The sequence below is a fragment of the Zootoca vivipara genome, chromosome 13 (assembly GCF_965207765.1).
Source record: "Zootoca vivipara chromosome 13, rZooViv2.hap1.1, whole genome shotgun sequence".
Classification (NCBI taxonomy): domain Eukaryota; kingdom Metazoa; phylum Chordata; class Lepidosauria; order Squamata; family Lacertidae; genus Zootoca; species Zootoca vivipara.
Genome location: NC_142596.1, coordinates 17796072 through 17813881, shown reverse-complemented (window position 1 = coordinate 17813881; position 17810 = coordinate 17796072). Strand labels below are relative to the sequence as shown.

Genomic DNA, 17810 nt, shown 5'->3' with positions numbered 1-17810 from the left:
GGACCATAGCACAATGGGTTAAGGGTGATGAAAGCAGGTTCACGCAGCTAACCCAGTTTCTAGTATTATGAAACAGAGAGAAAAAGCTATCTCCATTGGTATTTTACATATAATTCGTAATTTTGAAATTTCCCCCTTTCTTAATCATCATTTTTCTAATCTACAAAACAGCCCCTAACACTTTTGCTTTCCTCATAGTGAACATTCTCCAGCTTTTCATCATCGGAGTGATCGAACACAACACAAAATATTTTGTGTGTTTATAACAAAGCTAGATATGTATTATCTGTTGACCACAGCTCCAAGCCATGACTGTTTAAAGTGGTACCGCAGTGCTTTGAACGTATGGTGTGAATCTGGCCCCAATTATTATTATTTTAGGGCCTAACACAGCCTTGCAGCGATTTCTTTACCTGCTCACAATTTATCTCAGAAAACTTCCCTGCTCCCTCAAGCTCAGCTTCTTGGAATACAAGCGACTGACCGTGTTGCCCTGTTTCCAGTTTGGCAGTCTTAAAAGGCTCTTCCATTCTCTCCTTGTCTCTTTGGCACACTGTGGTGTCCTTTAATGGGCTTTTGAAATTTTTCCTCAGCACGGTAGGAAGCCTCCTCGACAGGGAAGTCAATAACTCTTCTTGTCTGAGAGGACAACTGTGCATCACAGCAAAGGGTGACCTAGGCGTCTTCACGGCGGGCAGAAGACATTTTCTTCTCTGAGGTGGAGCAGCAAATGGGCTCCCCTTCCAAGTCAAGATACATAATGCCCAAAGCTGGTCAAGTTATTTTGGCACCTAAGCAGAAGGGGGGGGGAATCCCACAAGCGCCTCTCTTCCCTGCCTGGCAGTGAAAATGCAACAATAATAAATTAAATAGCTAACCTTTTGCTGTCCTTCCATGATGTCCAAAATTAGCTGCCTGGGGGTAACTGGCTCATTCTGCCTATGTAGCCAGTAATTGCTCAGAGATTTGCATGGGGCTGCCATTTTGTCACTAGGCAAAGTTCAAGGTTTTTTGCTGTTTGCATATAAAGCACTTAACAGTTTGGGAGTAGTTCATTTATTTTATTATTTATTTGATTTATTGAATTTATATAGCGCCCTATATACCCAGGGGGTCTCACAGAATAAAATCACTCACTTGACTCCTTTGATCTGCCGAACTGGCACTATTAGAGGTGCCGCATAATACTTGTTCCCTGCTTGTGAAGTCTTTTAGCATAGCAGCACCTAAACTTCGGAACTCCCTGCATATTGTCATCAGGCAGGCGCATTTGCCGTAACCTTTTCAGAACTTGTTAAAAACGGAACTTTGTTCGGGCAAGCCTACCTAGAAACATAGAAGCTGCTATGTGTTGTAACCATCTTCTATTTTTAGTTTAGCTGTTTATTTTAATTATATTTTTTAGTTTAGTTTAACTGTTTACTTTAATTATATTTTGATTTATTTATTTATTTATTTATTTGGAATACCTGGTTTTAAACATTGTCATTCTTTGACCATTTTGGCTTTGTTCTGTTTCTGGCAAACCACTGAGAGGTTCTATTTACAATGAAGTGATACATACATTTTGTTAAATGAATAAAAATGTGTGCTCATATTTTTTAAAAGCATATGCAGTTACTTGATAGATGCAATGCATATTATGCATGTACATATTTAAAAGCATTTCTAAGCCACTTAATATCTGAAAATCCCTAAGTGATATACAAAAATAACATTAAAATGCTATAAATTAGCATTATTAAAAAAAACAGGTAAAAGCAGGTACAGGTAAAATCAGAAATCTACTAAAAGCAGGATCCAATCTTATGAGTCAAAAAGATGCATCTTTTCAAGATACCTGAAGCAACTGATGGATGGTACTTCATGTATGGCAGAAAGAAGAGCATTCCACAGTGGCAAAAAAATGTTTGCTCTCAGGTCACTGCCCTAGGATATTCTGTAGGGTATGATGCCTTGAGTAATATTATACATCACTACAAGGGCAGGCAGCGTTTCATTATTATTATTATTATTATTATTATTATTATTATAGTTTTTATTTACACTTTTCAAATTTATACATTTCATTAGTTTTACAATCTATTTAACATTTCAAAGTTTGACTTCCTTCCCCCTCTTTCTGTGGTTCCTTAAATTTATTTTTTAATACCTTCTACATAATCTTTGGGGACCCAGGTGGTGCTGTGGGTTAAACCACTGAGCCTAGGGCTTGCTGATCAGAAGGTCGGCGGTTCGAATCCCTGTGACGGGGTGAGCTCCCGTTGCTTGTTCCCAGCTCCTGCCAACCTAGCAGTTCGAAATGCAAGTAGATAAATAGGAACCGCTACAGCGGGAAGGTAAACGGCGTTTCCATGTGCTGCTCTGGTTTGCCAGAAGCGGCTTTGTCATGCTGGCCACATGACATGGATGCTATACGCCAGCTCCCTCGGCCAATAATGCGAGATGAGCGTGCAACCCCAGAGTCAGTCACGACTGGACCTAATGGTCAGGGGTCCCTTTACCTTTTACATAATCTTTAATTTTTAACATCTTCTAATATCTTTAATTTGCTCATTTAATTATCTACTTTAAATATAAATACTCTTATGAAACTGCAGGTTATTACAATAACCGTGCTAATGTTTTTATCTGTTTGCAATTTATCTGTATATATTCAATAAACCATTTCCATTCTTTTATAAAAAGTTTGTTACCATGATTTCTTCTTCCAGTAAGTTTTGCCATTTCTGCATATTCCATAAGTTTCTGTATCCATTCTTCCTTTGCTGGGACTTCTGCTTCTTTCCACTTTTGGGCGAGTAACATTCTTGCCACTGTGGTAGCATACATAAATAAATTTCTATACAATTTAGGTAGTTCTGTCTCTATAATTCCTGAAAGAAAAGCTTCTGGTTTTTTTTACAAAAGTTATTTTGAACATCCTTTTCCATTCATTGTATATCATTTCCCAGTAAGCTGTAACCTTACTACAAGACCACCACATAGAATAAAAAGAACCTTCTTTCTCTTTACATTTCCAACACTTGTTTGATTTAGATTTATACGTTTTCATATAATTTTCTCTTAAACTATAACGTGCTGTAAATTTTATATCCATATAGGGCAGGCATTGTTTCAGATAACCTGGTCCTGAGTTGTTGAAGAACCTTTGCTTCTTGTTCACATGCATTCCCCTTATTTATCTCCAGATCTGGCAGAATGTGAAGCAGGCTGGACCAAATTCCAAGGCAACTGTTACAAGCACTTTGAAGAAAAGCACACGTGGGTGGATGCTGAGAACCTCTGCCGAGAGCATCAGTCTCACCTGAGCAGTATCATCACTCCCGAAGAGCAAGAGTTTGTGAACAGTAAGTGTGGTGATTTGAGGAGTACGCAGGGCCAGAGATCCAGGTTGCACTTTCCAAACAGGTGGCATTGGCTGATCGAGAAACTACAAATTCCTCTTGAGTTTAGAAGTAGAATCAAAACGTTGCAATTTGCAGTCATTCCAGATTGGTTGTGCGGGAGTTGTGGGGTGGGTGTAGCCAATTAAGGCATTAGTGGTAGAATTATACTGGGCCACCCACCCATCATTCCATTTTATTTGTCGTTTTATGATGCTTCCCCAGTGTTGTCATATTATTGCGGGTGGCGCTGTGGTCTAGACCAGTGGTCCTCAACCTTGGGCCTCCAGATGTTTATGGACTACAACTCCCATGATCCCTAGCTAGCAGGACCAGTGGTCAGGGATGATGGGAATTGTAGTCTCAAAACATCTGGAGGCCCAAGGTTGAGGACCACTGGTCTAGACCACTGAGCCTCTTGGGCCTGCCGATCAGAAAGTCGGCGGTTCGAATCCCTGCAACGGGGTGAGCTCCCATTGCTGTGTCCCAGCTCCTGCCAACCTAGCAGTTCGAAAGCACGCCAAAAAAAGTGCAAGTAGATAAACAGGTACCACTGCGGCAGGAAGGTAAACAGCGTTTCCGTGCGCTCTGGTTTCTGTCACAGTGCTCCATTGTGCCAGAAGCAGTTTAGTCCTGCTGACCACATGACCCCAAAAGCTGTCTGTGGACAAACGCCAGCTCCCTTGGCCTGAAAGCGAGATGAGCACCACAACCCCATAGTCGCCTTTGACTGGACTTAACCGTCCAGGGGTCCTTTACCTTTACCTTTTTACCTTACCTGTCTGGAAGAGCACCCAGGCACAACAAAAGCAGGGCAAAGGGAAAGGGTGGAACATTTGTGGTGTAAAAATTTGCAGGATTTCAGCAGGAAGTTACAGGCTAACTTTCTAATCTTTATGCTTTCTCTATCTCTCCTTTCTAGACAACGCTCAAGACTACCAATGGATTGGCCTTAGTGACAGAGCGGTTGAAGATGACTTTCGCTGGTCTGATGGACACTCCCTTGTGAGTTACATTCCAGAAGGACATGGTTTTCAGCAAATGATCCTGGGCTGCTGGGAATCATTTCAGCATAAGAGCTTCCTTCCTCACAACGAAATATAATTCTGGGCTTTATTTATTCCCCCCCCCCTCGTGCCCAAGAGTGAAAGGGGCTTCTATGTTTAGTGAGACAGGACAAGAGACAGAGAGAACATTACCACAACACATTTAAAGCACTGTGATACCACTTTAAACAGTCATGGCTTCCCCAAGTGGAAACTGTAGTTTAAGGGATGATGAGAGTTCTTAGGAGACCTCTGTTCTCCTCACTGAGCTCCAATTCCCAGAGTTATCTGCAAAGAAAGATTGGTTGTTAAACCACTCTGGGAACTGGAGCTTTGTGGGGGGAATAGGGGGAATAGTGCTTTAGATATATGGTGTGCTTGTGACCAGAGTTAGGGCTGGCTGCAGGTTTGATTGCGGCTTTGACCACTTGCCCTTCAGAGCTGCCAAGTGTCCCATAAGGAGTTGGGCATAGACAGGTACCTGCATGGCATTCGAATATTTTCGCTGGCCATAAGCGGAGGTGGCTGGTGCTCGTTGTGACTGGTAGGGTGGAAGGCAGGGAGGCCACTAGTAGGTGGAGCTAGAGCTAACAAGAGGCAGCACTAGAGACAATGGAAGGTGGAGCAACCAATCCTCATGTTGTCCCCTTCCCTTCTACAAGGAGCAACATCAAAACTAAGGTTAAGGAACCTGGCAGGCAGTGCCACTCCCTAGACTGCTAGGAAACTGACAGGCAGTGCCACCCTCTGGAATGGTAATAAGAAGGCAGGCCGGTGGGGCTGGCTAAAGCCAGACAGAGGTTGGTGTAACAATGTCCCATTTGCCCAGCTGGACCACATTCCAATGCCTGCAGAGCAAATAACAACTTTGCAAGAGTGGGTGTGAATTTAGACCAGAAAAGTCTGGGGAGAATAAGCCCCTCACTTTTAAGGATTATGATCCCACCTTCACCTGGGGGACCCTGCAAAAACAAAAAACCATGGGTGATCCGATGGCCATTTCCTCCACCATTGGGTCTAATTAGACCCTAAGGAAAAGCCTCCCCAACTGTCTTCTCTGTCTAAGTTCCAATACCAGCTTCATTCTCATCTCTCGCAGCAATACGAGAACTGGCGGCCCAACCAACCCGATAATTTCTTTGCCAAAGGAGAAGATTGCGTCGTAATGATCTGGCATGAGAAGGGAGAGTGGAACGACGTCCCCTGCAACTACCACCTCCCATTCACGTGCAAGAAAGGAACAGGTAAGGCAGGATTCCTGGCAGCGAGTGTCCTACGGGACAAGGAAGGACAAGATAGCAGCCCTTCCCCAAGGCCACTCGTGCAGGTGTGGGGAAACCTTTGGCCGTCCAGAGGTTGCTGAACTACAGTTTCCAACAGTTCCCTGGCAAACATGGCCAATGCACAAGGGTGACAGGAGTTGTAATTCCACAACATCTAGGGAGCCAAAGGTTCGCCGCACCTGCAGTCATGTGTGTGACTTGAGAGATCTGCAAGTCTGCTGTGTGAAAGAAATTCAGTAATTAAGTTGGGTATGGGAAACATGTGTTTCCAACCCCAGATGTAATTATATTTCAGCTTCCATCAGCCCCTTTGAAGCAATTTGAAGGCTAATGTCCAAGGGAATGGGGCATCAGTCTAGCAACATCAGCCACATGTTCCCCTTTCCTGAATTAAATTTTCCTCATAGGGTCAGTGACTCACACAGAGATGCAACAAGTCGGAGGGCAGGAAATGGCAGAAATCTGCCAGGGCTTTCCTTTCTCAGATAAAGCTGCTCTAGGTGGAAGTGACCTACTCAGAGTTAAAAGCGTGTTTTGTGTTGGAGAACTGTGTTGCAAAATTCATAGGCGTGTGAATTTCAAAGGTCGGCTGAGTTCCACTTTGCACGTTGTTTCAGGAAGCGAAAATTAAGTAGTTCACCTTTAAATGTGGCCTGAATCAGATTCCCCCAGCTTCTCTAGATGCTAGTTAACCAGTTGTTTATAGCTCTAATCCTGCCTGCCACATTTAACAAAAAAGATGACCCTCTGCAGCCACTAAGCCTGGCTCATGGACCAGGCAACAGAAGGCTCTTAGCAACCTTGGCGGCTGAAGGTCTCATAAACCAAACAGCAGACAAAGGCTTCCCCCTTCCTGCATGGAATCAAAAGTCAGAGCTGTAGGAACACTTATATAATATAGCAGAGTTAAACAATTCCTTGTTTGAGTTTACACAGCAGCAAACGGATTGCTAACTCGTTTGAGTCCTTTTAATAATTATGCCTTCTACCTTCCTGCCTTCTTGCCTTCCTGGTTGATAATCCCTTCTGTCCCTCTTGAAGAAAAATGATATTTTCTGAATGATAATAACATAAACTACTTTACTGTCAGATTCATTGCGTACATACTTAGGTTACATAACATATAAACTATATACTAGATATTAGGTAAAGGTAAAGGGACCCCTGACCATTAGGTCCAGTCGTGACCGACTCTGGGGTTGCGCGCTCATCTCGCATTATTGGCCGAGGGAGCCGGCGTATAGCTTCCAGGTCATGTGGCCAGCATGACAAAGCCGCTTCTGGCAAACCAGAGCAGCACATGGAAACGCCGTTTACCTTCCCGCTGTAGCGGTTCCTATTCATCTACTTGCACTTTGACGTGCTTTCGAACTGCTAGGTTGGCAGGAGCTGGGACCGAGCAACGGGAGCTCACCCCGTCACAGGGATTCGAACCGCCGACCTTCTGGTCAGCAAGCCCTAGGCTCAGTGGTTTAGCCCACAGCGCCACCTGGGTCCCATACTAGGTATTAGTGAGTCCTAAAAAGACTCCATCAGAGCATTTACTACTTAATACTCCTATCAGCAGCAGACCAACCAACCAAATGACAAAACTGACTGTCACATAAAGGCAGTTAGTCCTCTCTTAGAATGTTGGAGTTGACTGACATATCCCACAAACCTCTTCTCAGGCAATACAACATTAATAAATTAAACAACTTTACTCTGCTACACAAAGTCCCAGTTTTCTTCGTAAGCTCTGGAAACTTTCCTTTGTCAGATGTTTGGTTAGGATATCTGCCGCCATCTCTTTGGTGCTGCAGTAACATAGCTCCACAAGACTACTTTGAATCATGCCAGTCAAATCCAACAAGAGCAAGGATAAATTTTCGGAGGATCTGCTCTTGAGCCCAATAAGTGCAGAGAAGACCAACAGCATTTTAAGGACGGGACCAGCATCTCATACTTGTAAATCCCCCAAGATCTCTGTTTCTAACTTAGTTCCCCAGCCCCATTTTTTAAAAATATCGAAGCACACTTTTTTTCTGAACCAAACTTCAACGTTTGCTTCACTCTTAACCCTCAAGAAGATTTGCTTTCAGATTGTGTAAGCAGAAAAACTCTCTGCACTCGGAGCATCCTCCTGCACTGCTAAGTGAGCAGGGATAGAGGAGGAGCTCAATTCCGTGTGCCTCTAAAGGAGAATTTTCCAAATTTGCAGTTTTCAGAAGAACATGTGAGCCAAAGTGCAGCCATCCTTTGAAATTTGCACTTACCTGAATTTTGCAATTTACTTCTCCAGCCAAGTAATGTGCATAAATATATGCACAGACATATGTATTCATGAAAAGGGCATACAAAAGTCTGTTATTTTAGGGGGAAATTGTTTTGCATAAATGTGTAAGCAATTTGTATGCAGGGTTGCATACAAAATTGTATATATAAATTAGAAGAAATTTGCACTAGAATGGGCATAAATTTACATTGGGGCTGTGAAAAACGCACACAATTAAGTGTGAATAAACTGAACTTAAAATTGGAAAAATGAGAAACCCAAGCGACTCTTCCGTGTATGACTCCTGACTGTAAGGAGACAGGTACTGAGCAGCCTCGACAGACGTCCTTCTCTGAGCTCAGGTGACTGATTCTGCTGCATATCTGTACCAAGAGTGACTGGATGTTACAATCACACCAAGGAAGAGACAGAGCAGAATTAGACAGCCCAATTGGATGCTGATGGTGTAAAGTGAAAACCAGAGCAGTAAATCATACAGAGACATAGCCGGCATCCTATCAACTGGTTAGCAATATGGTGTCACGCATTTTTAATATTAAAAGTTCGTGCGATGATAGGAGAAGAAGGTTAGGAGCAGCACACCAGCCACTGAGCTGCTTTGTGCTGAAAGCAACTTTGAAGGCTTTCCTTTCCTCCACCAGTTTCCTGTGGAGACCCACCCGTGGTTGAGAACGCCAGGCACTTCGGAAAGAAGAAAGACCGCTACGAGATCAACTCCATGGTGCGGTACCAGTGCAATCAGGGCTACATTCAGCGCCATCTGCCCACCATCCGGTGTCAACCCAACGGGCACTGGGAAGAGCCACGGATAGCCTGTATTGATCGTATGTAGTGGTTTATCTTATTTGTACTGCAGACCAATATCCTGATTCAGTACAAGACAGCTTCCTATGTCTCTGTGTAACCTCCATGCAAGTTTTGTGTGAATGTATCACCACAAATGCTCAATAAATAGCCAGCCTAGAAACGCCCAGGGATAGAGAGTGCAAAAGAGTTTATCCAACTCCCATTTGAATTAGACAAATAGTGTGTGTGTGCAGTCCATCGGCCTTTGCCAGCCAGTAGTTGACCCACACTTTCCAGGGGAAATTTCCCATCACTTTTCTTATTGGACTTTTTGTGGTTAGAAAAGCTACGAGATAATTGCACTAGAAAGATGTGGGGTGATGACCAAATTTTGTGCAAATCCACAGCTATAAAGTGGTACCTCGGTTTACAAACACAATTGGTTCCGGAAGTCTGTACTTAACCTGAAGTGTACTTAATCTCAAGCGAACTTTCCCATTGAAAGTAATGGAAAGTGGATTAATCCATTCCAGACGGTCCGAGGAGTACTTAAACTGAAGCGTACTTAACCTGAAGCGAACTTTCCCATTGAAAGTAATGGAAAGTGGATTAAGCTGTTCCAGGCGGGTCCGCGGAGTACTCAACCTGAAGCGTACTTAACCCGAGGTATGAGTGTAATTGGTTCCGGAAGTCCATACTTAACCTGAAGCGTACTTAACCTGAAGCGAACTTTCCCATTGAAAGTAATGGAAAGTGGATTAATCCGTTCCAGATGGGTCCACGGAGTACTTAAACCAAAAATATCAAACCGAGGCATACTTAAACCGGAGTATGACTGTACTGGAAAGGCCTTCATGAATGTAGTGCCTGCACCGGACCAGAATGCTCTCTGGTATACCAAAGTATTATTCTCTAGCTTCTTCTTCCTCATTAGGAATGATCAGACAGTTCAGACCCACAGCAAGGGAGAGGCTGGCTGAAGCTTCCTCATGTGTGACAATGGTGCTATTAGTTAAAGCTCAGTCTGACAAGGACTCCAGGTCTATCCCTCTCCCATGCAGAGCTGGCTCACAAGGGCCAGCTGGATACTCAGCTTGGGGGACGTTTCATTCCATAGCGATGCCAACAGCTGGCAAGTCCTTCTTGGCCAACATGTTGTGCTCAGCAGACTCTCTGTAAGTCTTTGAGTTCTCTGCCTTGTGAATGGACAGAGGGCAGGGATAAGATTCGCAGGGGTAGAGGAGAGGCAGCTAGATGGCAGCTCCCATGCCACCCTTTCAATTGGCTAATAAAACGTTTGGGAATCAACTTAACTATGGGTTTTCCTTTAAGGATACCGACTAGGGATGGGGGAGAAGTTCGGCTCAGTTTGCATTTTAATGGGGACCTCCCTTATTCACACTTCCTGACACGATGCACAAATCAAAACCATGCTGTCCTTTGAAGTCCACACCTCTCCTAACGTTAGGATGCAGTTCGCCAACCAAATGATGAGCAGGAAAAAGTGCACGTTAGGCAAAAGTGTGCATAAAAATGTGTCTGTTCGTGAAGATATGCAAAAATGCATTATATAGCGAGAAAATGACTTGCAGAAAAGTGTGTGTATTAAGACAGAATTGCGTGAAAAATATTAAGAGAAATGTGCGCTAAATGCTGGCCATTTTCATGATGACTTTTTGTTTTTTTTTTTAAAAAAAAATCACAAACTGTTGGGGAAATCTGGAAACCAAACTTCAGATGGGGGAGATGAGAAGAACTGAAATTGACAGATTCACCCATCCCTCTTCCTGAATGTAAAGTATTTGGGGAAAAGAAATACTAAATAGATCCAGGGTTGGGGCCATGTTTGGAAAATATAGGCCTGTAGTCAATTAAGTCTTACTCCAAGTAGACCGATTGAAATGAATGTGCCTAAGTTAGTTTATGTTGATTAACTTTAATGGGTCTGCTCTGAGTTCGACTGGCATTGAATACAACCAATAACATTCCCTTCTCCAGATTTAACCTACACACCTCCTCTGATGCTTGGGCTGTCTGGGGGCACTCTTGCATTGGTTGAAGATACCCACATCCCACCATCAGAGGTAGCCAGATGTTGTTGACTACAATGCCCACCATCCCTGACCATTGGCCATGCTGACTTGGACTGATGGGAGTTGGAGTTCACCAACATCTGGAGGGTATCACATTGGCTACCCCATGGTGGGGGTGGTGCTGTGGTCTAAACCACTGAGCCTCTTGGGCTTGCTGATCGGAAGGTCAGCGGTTCAAATCCCTGTGGCAGAGTGAGCTCCCATTGCTCTCTGCCAGCTCCTGCCAACCTAGCAATTTGAAAGCACACCAGTGCAAGTAGATAAATAGCTACCGCTGTGGCAGGAAGGTAAACAGTGCTTCCATGCGCTCTGGCACTCATCACAGTGTACTGTTGCACCAGAAATGGTTTAGTCCTGCTGGCCACATGACCCGGAAAGCTATCTGTGGACAAACACCGGCTCCTTCGGCCTGAAAGCGAGATGAGCGCTGCAACCCCATAGTCAACTTTGACTGGACTTAATCGTCCAGGGGTCCTTTACCTTTTACCTTTTACAGATGTGGCTCAGTTGGCTCTTAGCTCTGTGTGCACTTTGTGCCAGCAAATCAGAAGGCTAAAAAAACAGGCCATCTGGAGGAGCCCATTGTCAATGATGTAGCTTGCTTTAAAATAATAATAATAATAATAATTGTCACAGGGCAGAGGACGTTTTGAATTTTGTCCTCAGGCACCAACGTGTCTTGGGCTGTTTTTTTTTTCCTGGATTCCTCCTCTGCAAAGAGAGAGGGCTCTTCTCTTCTCCAGCTATGGCTCCTTGAACAGGGAGTCTGCCTCATGGGCTGGCGATGTCTCGGCCTATCAACCGTTATTGGAAAGGGCAGACTTTATTCCCTCACCCCACCCCACGCCACAACAGACAGTAGCAGAGTTGTCTGTGGCACCCCCAAATCTCTTTCCCCTTAGTGTTAGCTGGAAGGGACAGAGCCTGGTACAAAGTGCCATAGAGGGGGGGGGGAACCCACCCAGCTGGTTCATTGGGTCCCAGAGCACCGGAGGTGAGAGAAGGCCCGATTGTGCGACGGTGAGAATGCTGGCGCCGTGGCACGTTCGGCACGGCCAGCCAAAGAAACAACATGCTACAGCCTCGGCAGTGTTTTTCCAGAGAGCAAGAGGGAGAGAGGTGTTTGGTCAAGCCAGCTGAGGACAAGCAAGGCCTCTGTAACCTCCATCCCTAGCTAACAAGGTGCCTTTTCTTCTTCTTCTCCTTCTCCTTCTCCTTCTTCTTCTTCTTCTTCTTCTTCTTCTTCTTCTTCTTCTTCTTCTTCTTCTTCTTCTTCTTCTTCTTCTTCCCCTCCCACAGCCTCCACCTACAAGCACAGACTACATAAGAGGAGCGCAAGGACTCGATCAAGGACCAATGGAGGAATGGCACAGAGACCCACCCATTAAAGAGGAGACAGAGAGAGGAGATAAGAGAAAGAGAGAGATTTTATGGAACAGTTATATTAACAGATTCGATTTCTTCTTGTTGCTTTTTTGTTGTTGTTATATAAGGGGAAAATATATTAAAGAAAAATCCACCTTGTGCATATGTAAAAAAAGAGAGAGAGAAAAAAACTTTTGCAAAACAGCAAAGCAAAAGCTTTTTTTTTTTACTAACCGTCTGGATCCAATTATCTTTGTGCCTTTTCGGGGAAGGGGATGGAGAGGGTCGCAAGAGGGTGAGGGTTAAGTTAAATAATAAAGAAGATTTGCTATTTTTTTGTGGGAGAGGTCCTGGTTTTATTCACAGGCCATGTAATTATTTAATCTGCAGGGTGGACAAGACTCTCTCTTTTTCTTTTTCTTTTGTAAGCCATTGTGTTTCTCCTTCCCTGTCCCACTCAGCTTCTTCCCACTGTTGCAGATTACCTTGTAGTGTTCAGAGGGAGCCACTGGGAATGTGTAAATCGAGAGAGAGAGAGAGAGAGAGAGATGAAATGGGCTGAATCTTTTCAATGAGAAAGGAATGGAAAAGAGGATTTCCACCTCTCCCAGGGAGGTGGGGGAAACAGCCATTGCTTGTTTGGATATGTCAATTCTTTTAAATAAATGCAAAATGTAAAATAATGTGTGGAGGCTGAAATTAACCAGAACGTCAGACTAGTGGCATTCATATAAAGAATGAAGGGCAGAGTTAAAAGCTGAACCTCTGAGGCTATTTTAGTTCTTGTCAGTTTCCAGCTACTCTTGGTCAATTTCTCCTCCCCTCCATTTTTATTATTTTTTTAATATTTAAAGTTGTGTGAAGGAAATGAGAGAAGAAATGACTGGAGCAACAAGATTCAAGTCTTGATACTGACAATTGGCAAGCCAGCTTCATATGTACTCCTATAAATCGACCTTAGTGGGTCATTCCGGAGATTCCCCCTCAAGTCCCAACATGCTGAATGAACAGAGGCAATATCTGTTTTCAGCCGTTGTGTGAATGAATGTAACCACTTTGTAAGCTGTTTGTAACATCCTGTCAGGTGTTGATCATTGGGCCACATTCTTTGATCCCCAGAATTTTGTTGAAACAAAAGTGTAGTTGAACCAATACTTGACAAGAAGTTACAGAGGTGCAACTTGTGGTCAGTTACCATGTTGGTCAGTGGTCATCTGTATTGACCTACTAGCTACGGTTGCTAGACTCAATAGAGGACAGGACTTCTGTGCCTTTAATTGCCCTGCTCTCTTTTGAGTCTGGAAACCTTAAAGAGAAACCAGCAGACCCTTTGCTTGGAAATTAAACAAAGGGTCTGCTGGTTTCTCTTTAAGGTTTCCAGACTCAAAAGAGAGCAGGGCAATTAAAGGCACAGAAGTCCTGTCCTCTATTGAGTCTGGCAACCCTACTCCTCGCTCAAGTCAAATGCTGTTGCAAAGTTCTTAAGCAGGGCACAGGAAGCTGCCGTACCCAGTTGGGCCATAGGTCCATCAAGCACAACATTAGGGTTTCCTAAACCTGGGTCACTGGTTGTTTGGGGTACTACAATTCCCATCATCCCTGACCACTGATGCTGCTAACTAGGGATTATGAGAGTTGTAGTTCAACAGCAGCTGGAGAACCAAGTTTGGGAAACTCTGGTAGAAGCATAGAATCATAGAGATGAAAGGGACCCTGAGGGTCATCTTGATCCAACCCCCTGCAATGCTGGAATATGCAGCTGTCCTATAAAGGGATTGAACTTGCAACCTTGGCATTAACAGCACCATGCTCTAACCAACTGAGCTATCCAGGCTGGTCTACACTGACTGGAAGGCACAGTTTTCAAAGGCCCAGGGATTTTCCCAGCCCTACATGGAGGTGCGAGGGATTGAAACTGGGGCCTTCTGCACTCAAAGCGGATGTTATGCCGCTGAGCCATGGCCCTTCAGTTCAACGCATGATAGCATCCTTGGCATCGGTAACTAAAGAGAGACTTCCTCTGCCTATTGAGTCTCCCCCTCTTTTTTAGCTACCATGATTGTCGTCTGCCCCATAAAACTCTCTAATCTAATTTTTAAAAGTGGAGGAAATAACACTTAAAGCTTTTAGTCAAATTTATTATGGGTGATGAGCAGGTCCATGAATTAGATGCATTCCTTCATGCAAAGGTGTGGGGCAGGATCCAATGTAGAGTTAAATTAAAGCCACTTGGTGGCCAACTTGTTCCTCTGGAGAAATGTTTTGTCCCAGCAGGACGTTGTGTTGTGCGAGAGAATGCACTAGCAAGTGGCTGGTAGCTTTGCCACACAATAGATTGAGCCATCTAGTCCAACCCCATGTAGCGCAGGAATCTTTTGCCCAGTGGGGGACTCGAACCCACGACCCTGAGATTAAGAGTCTTATGCTCTGCTATCTGAGCTAAGCTGGTTGTGTTGAATTAAAACTTGCCCTTGCACTGGGACAGAGAACATGGGATACAGACCATGGCTACTTCACATTTAACCTTTGTCTCTAAGGAGCTCAGGAGAGCGGACAAGGGTCCATGCCATTTTATCCTCACAACAGCCTTGTGAGGTGGGTTTCACTTCCCTCTGTTTGTTCCGAACCTGCTGTCAGTCATTTCATTGGCTTTTTCTCCCTCTCAGAGTAATGCTTGAATTGTGCACAGGGGGGCAGGGAGGTTGTGGCAGCCTTCATGAAGTCTACAAAGTCCATCCTTGAATTTGTCTACTTTTAGCCAAATCGTGATACAAACATCCCACCCCGTTTGCCATAACTTTCTAAAAAACAACAGGTGTTCAGGAGCTGGCACAAAATGGTAAGGGGGCTGAGCCCCCTCTGGCCTGCCTATAATTTGAGCCACAGAATCACTCAGCTGACAACATCATGGGTTTGTTTCTTTCTTCAGCCATCTTCTCCCTGCTTTCCTGAGTGCATCTTAAAGATGCAAGTAGAGGACATAGAAATATATCTATAACGCAACTTCGTAAGCCTGTGTCCCCCCCCCCCACCATGGCTGTTTCCTACCCGCCCACCAGGACATATGGAAAAGCAGCTCCCATCCTGAGATGGCGCTTTCTCAAGGGGGACCGTGCCGGGCACCTGAGTTCCCTGCACCTATTTATATATATATTTTAAAAAACATAATGGTAATAATTATTGAAAACAAAGAGAAAACTGGTCATTTTTACAATAATTTAAATGGACTCGCCGATTTCTCAAGGATGCTGGTAGGAGCCTGACTTTAGATGTGTGTTCTGTTTTCAAAGTGGGGATGTGGGAATGGTATGGGGGGTGGGGGGGATGTGGGATGAAGCAAAGAAGAGCTTGCCTGGTTTTTTTTTTCTGTAAAAAGCAATAAAAAATAAAAAATTTCTTCTTCCTTTTTTTTGGCAGTGTTGGTGGGTGGGGGTGTTTAACTCTTATGCATAAAATGCAAGACTCAAAATTAAAACAGCTATTGGCGCTGTTGTGAACCCTGTAAAATAAAAGTTTGTTGTATTTTATCCTTGTGGAGGTGCTGGTTGCATGCTGTGTGTGTGTGTGTTCTGTGTGTGTGCATTTGGGAACACTTGTGCACACATCGTCGCAGATCAGAAGCCACGTTACAAAACAAAGGGGTTATGTCAAAAGCACAGTGGTGGAGTTTAGGGACTGCAAAGAAACTGATGTATTGATCAGGGCAAGGCAAAGGCATCCAGTATAGATTGCAATCACTCCCAGCCTCAAGCAATGCAGGGCTGCTCTGCAGGTGAACAGGAAGCTGCCTTTTGTCAGGTCAGAATATTTCTCCATCCAGCTCAGTACTGCCTACTCTGACTGGCAGCAGCTCTCCAGGATCCCAGGAAGATGTGCTTTATGTGACTTCATTCCTGGGGCCTTTTAGCCCCTTACATGAAGGATCAGGCACATGTATCTAGACTACAACTCACACCATTCCAGACCACTGGGCATGCTGGCTGGGAGTCTGAAAGGAGTTGTGTTTATTTGTATTGTTTTCTCAACCAATTTTGGTGGTTTTATTGCATATCACCTCAAAATTTATGTGAAAGGTGATTCATAAATGCATAAGCAAATAAATGTGAAATGAATAAATGACTGGAGGTGCCATCTTAGATCCTCCTTCAGGAAAAATAAGTGATCTGCTGCTAAGATATGACCCTGTACTGAATCGGGCAAACATACAGGTATATTGTCTGTACACTGCAGTTGTCATACGTACTGTCATAAACAGTTCAGTTGGGCCTTCGCTGTTTGCCCAACTTTTGTAACTGCCCAAAGCAGTCTCCTGCTATCTTTTGGGGGGGGGACAAATTTGATTCAGTATACATTTCATGGCAATCCTGCCAAATTTGCAGCTTCCAAAGCAATGCAGAAAGCCACCTCTCAAAATCTGCATGAATTTTGCAAAGCAGGTCTTCAGTCAAGCAATGTGTGCAAAAATGTATACGCTAGGGTAACACATGCTTTAAAAGGCATATATTAATGACAGTAACATAGAGAAGTGCATTGCATTGTGGGAAATTGCTTTGCAAAAATGTGTATATCAAAGCAAAATTACATAGAAAAATGTGGGTATTAGGAGAGATTCACAGAAATTCGCAGTAAAATGCTGGTGAATTTTCATGAGGACTTTTTTCTTTTTAATTCAAACTAACGTGAGAATTGAAAAAGGAGAAACAGAGAGAAACCAAAATTGATACACTCCTGCATTCCTAGCTCTGTCGTAAAGGAAACTGTTAGGTTGGCAGGAGCTGGGACAGAGCAACGGGAGCTCACCCCGTCACGGGGATTCGAACTGCCAACCTTACGATCAGCAAGCCCAAGAGGCTCAGTGGTGTAGACCACAGCGCCACCTGCGTCCCAGTGTAAGTAGATAAATAGGTACCGCTGCTACCACATGAATGAACAAAAAGAGCAGTGTGCCCATTGGGTTTTCTGCCTTAAGCATCGCTGTGTCTTTGCACAGCTCATTGCTAACATGTCCCTGTCAGGCTCGCTTCATTATTCCCGGAGAAGGCGGAGGCAAACAAACCACGGCAAACTTTTTAGAATTCATTGCATGAGTTGGGAGCTGGATTTTAATTAAATATTTAAGCAGAGAGTTCTTTGATATGCTGTGGAAAGGTAAGCATGGGCTTTTGATTAAATTGTTGGCAGCTACATGAATGCAGTTCATTCAGGGCGCCTTCCAACAGGCTTGTAGCTTCTCTCACATACATGTGCAGCCACAGCCCCACACCGCTATTTCCTTCCTGTTCTTCCTCCCCCTGCCCCATCCCCTGATACATTTCGCTTTTCAAAAACCCCTTTCTATCCCAGATGTTCATTCTCTCCCTCTCGCCCTCGCCCTTTCACACACAGATGCTTACATTCACCGGTGGGTGTTATTTCTGCTCCAAAAGCTTTCCCTAACAGTAGAAATACGACTTCCAGATCTGGCAGCTTCCACTCACCCCCTGAAAAAATTGTTTAGTGTTTGTTGAATGGATCCTCCAAATCAGGAAGCCTCCCCACACACACACACACACACAAAGTGTAACAAATTCCTTGGG

At 44.1% G+C, this 17810-nt stretch overlaps 1 protein-coding gene across 2 annotated transcripts in view; it reads left to right on the top strand.

The window, feature by feature from the left end:
* Positions 1–12783, top strand: part of ACAN (aggrecan) — a 90881-nt gene extending 78098 nt beyond the window's left edge. For both annotated transcript variants that reach the window (XM_035132015.3, XM_035132018.3), the window contains 5 exons: positions 3192–3350; positions 4309–4391; positions 5532–5676; positions 8632–8814; positions 12169–12783. In XM_035132015.3, the coding sequence (XP_034987906.3) occupies positions 3192–3350; positions 4309–4391; positions 5532–5676; positions 8632–8814; positions 12169–12257 (659 nt within the window). In that variant the 3' untranslated portion in view covers positions 12258–12783. The remainder of the gene's footprint in view (positions 1–3191; positions 3351–4308; positions 4392–5531; positions 5677–8631; positions 8815–12168) is intronic.
* The last annotated feature ends 5027 nt before the right edge of the window (positions 12784–17810 follow it).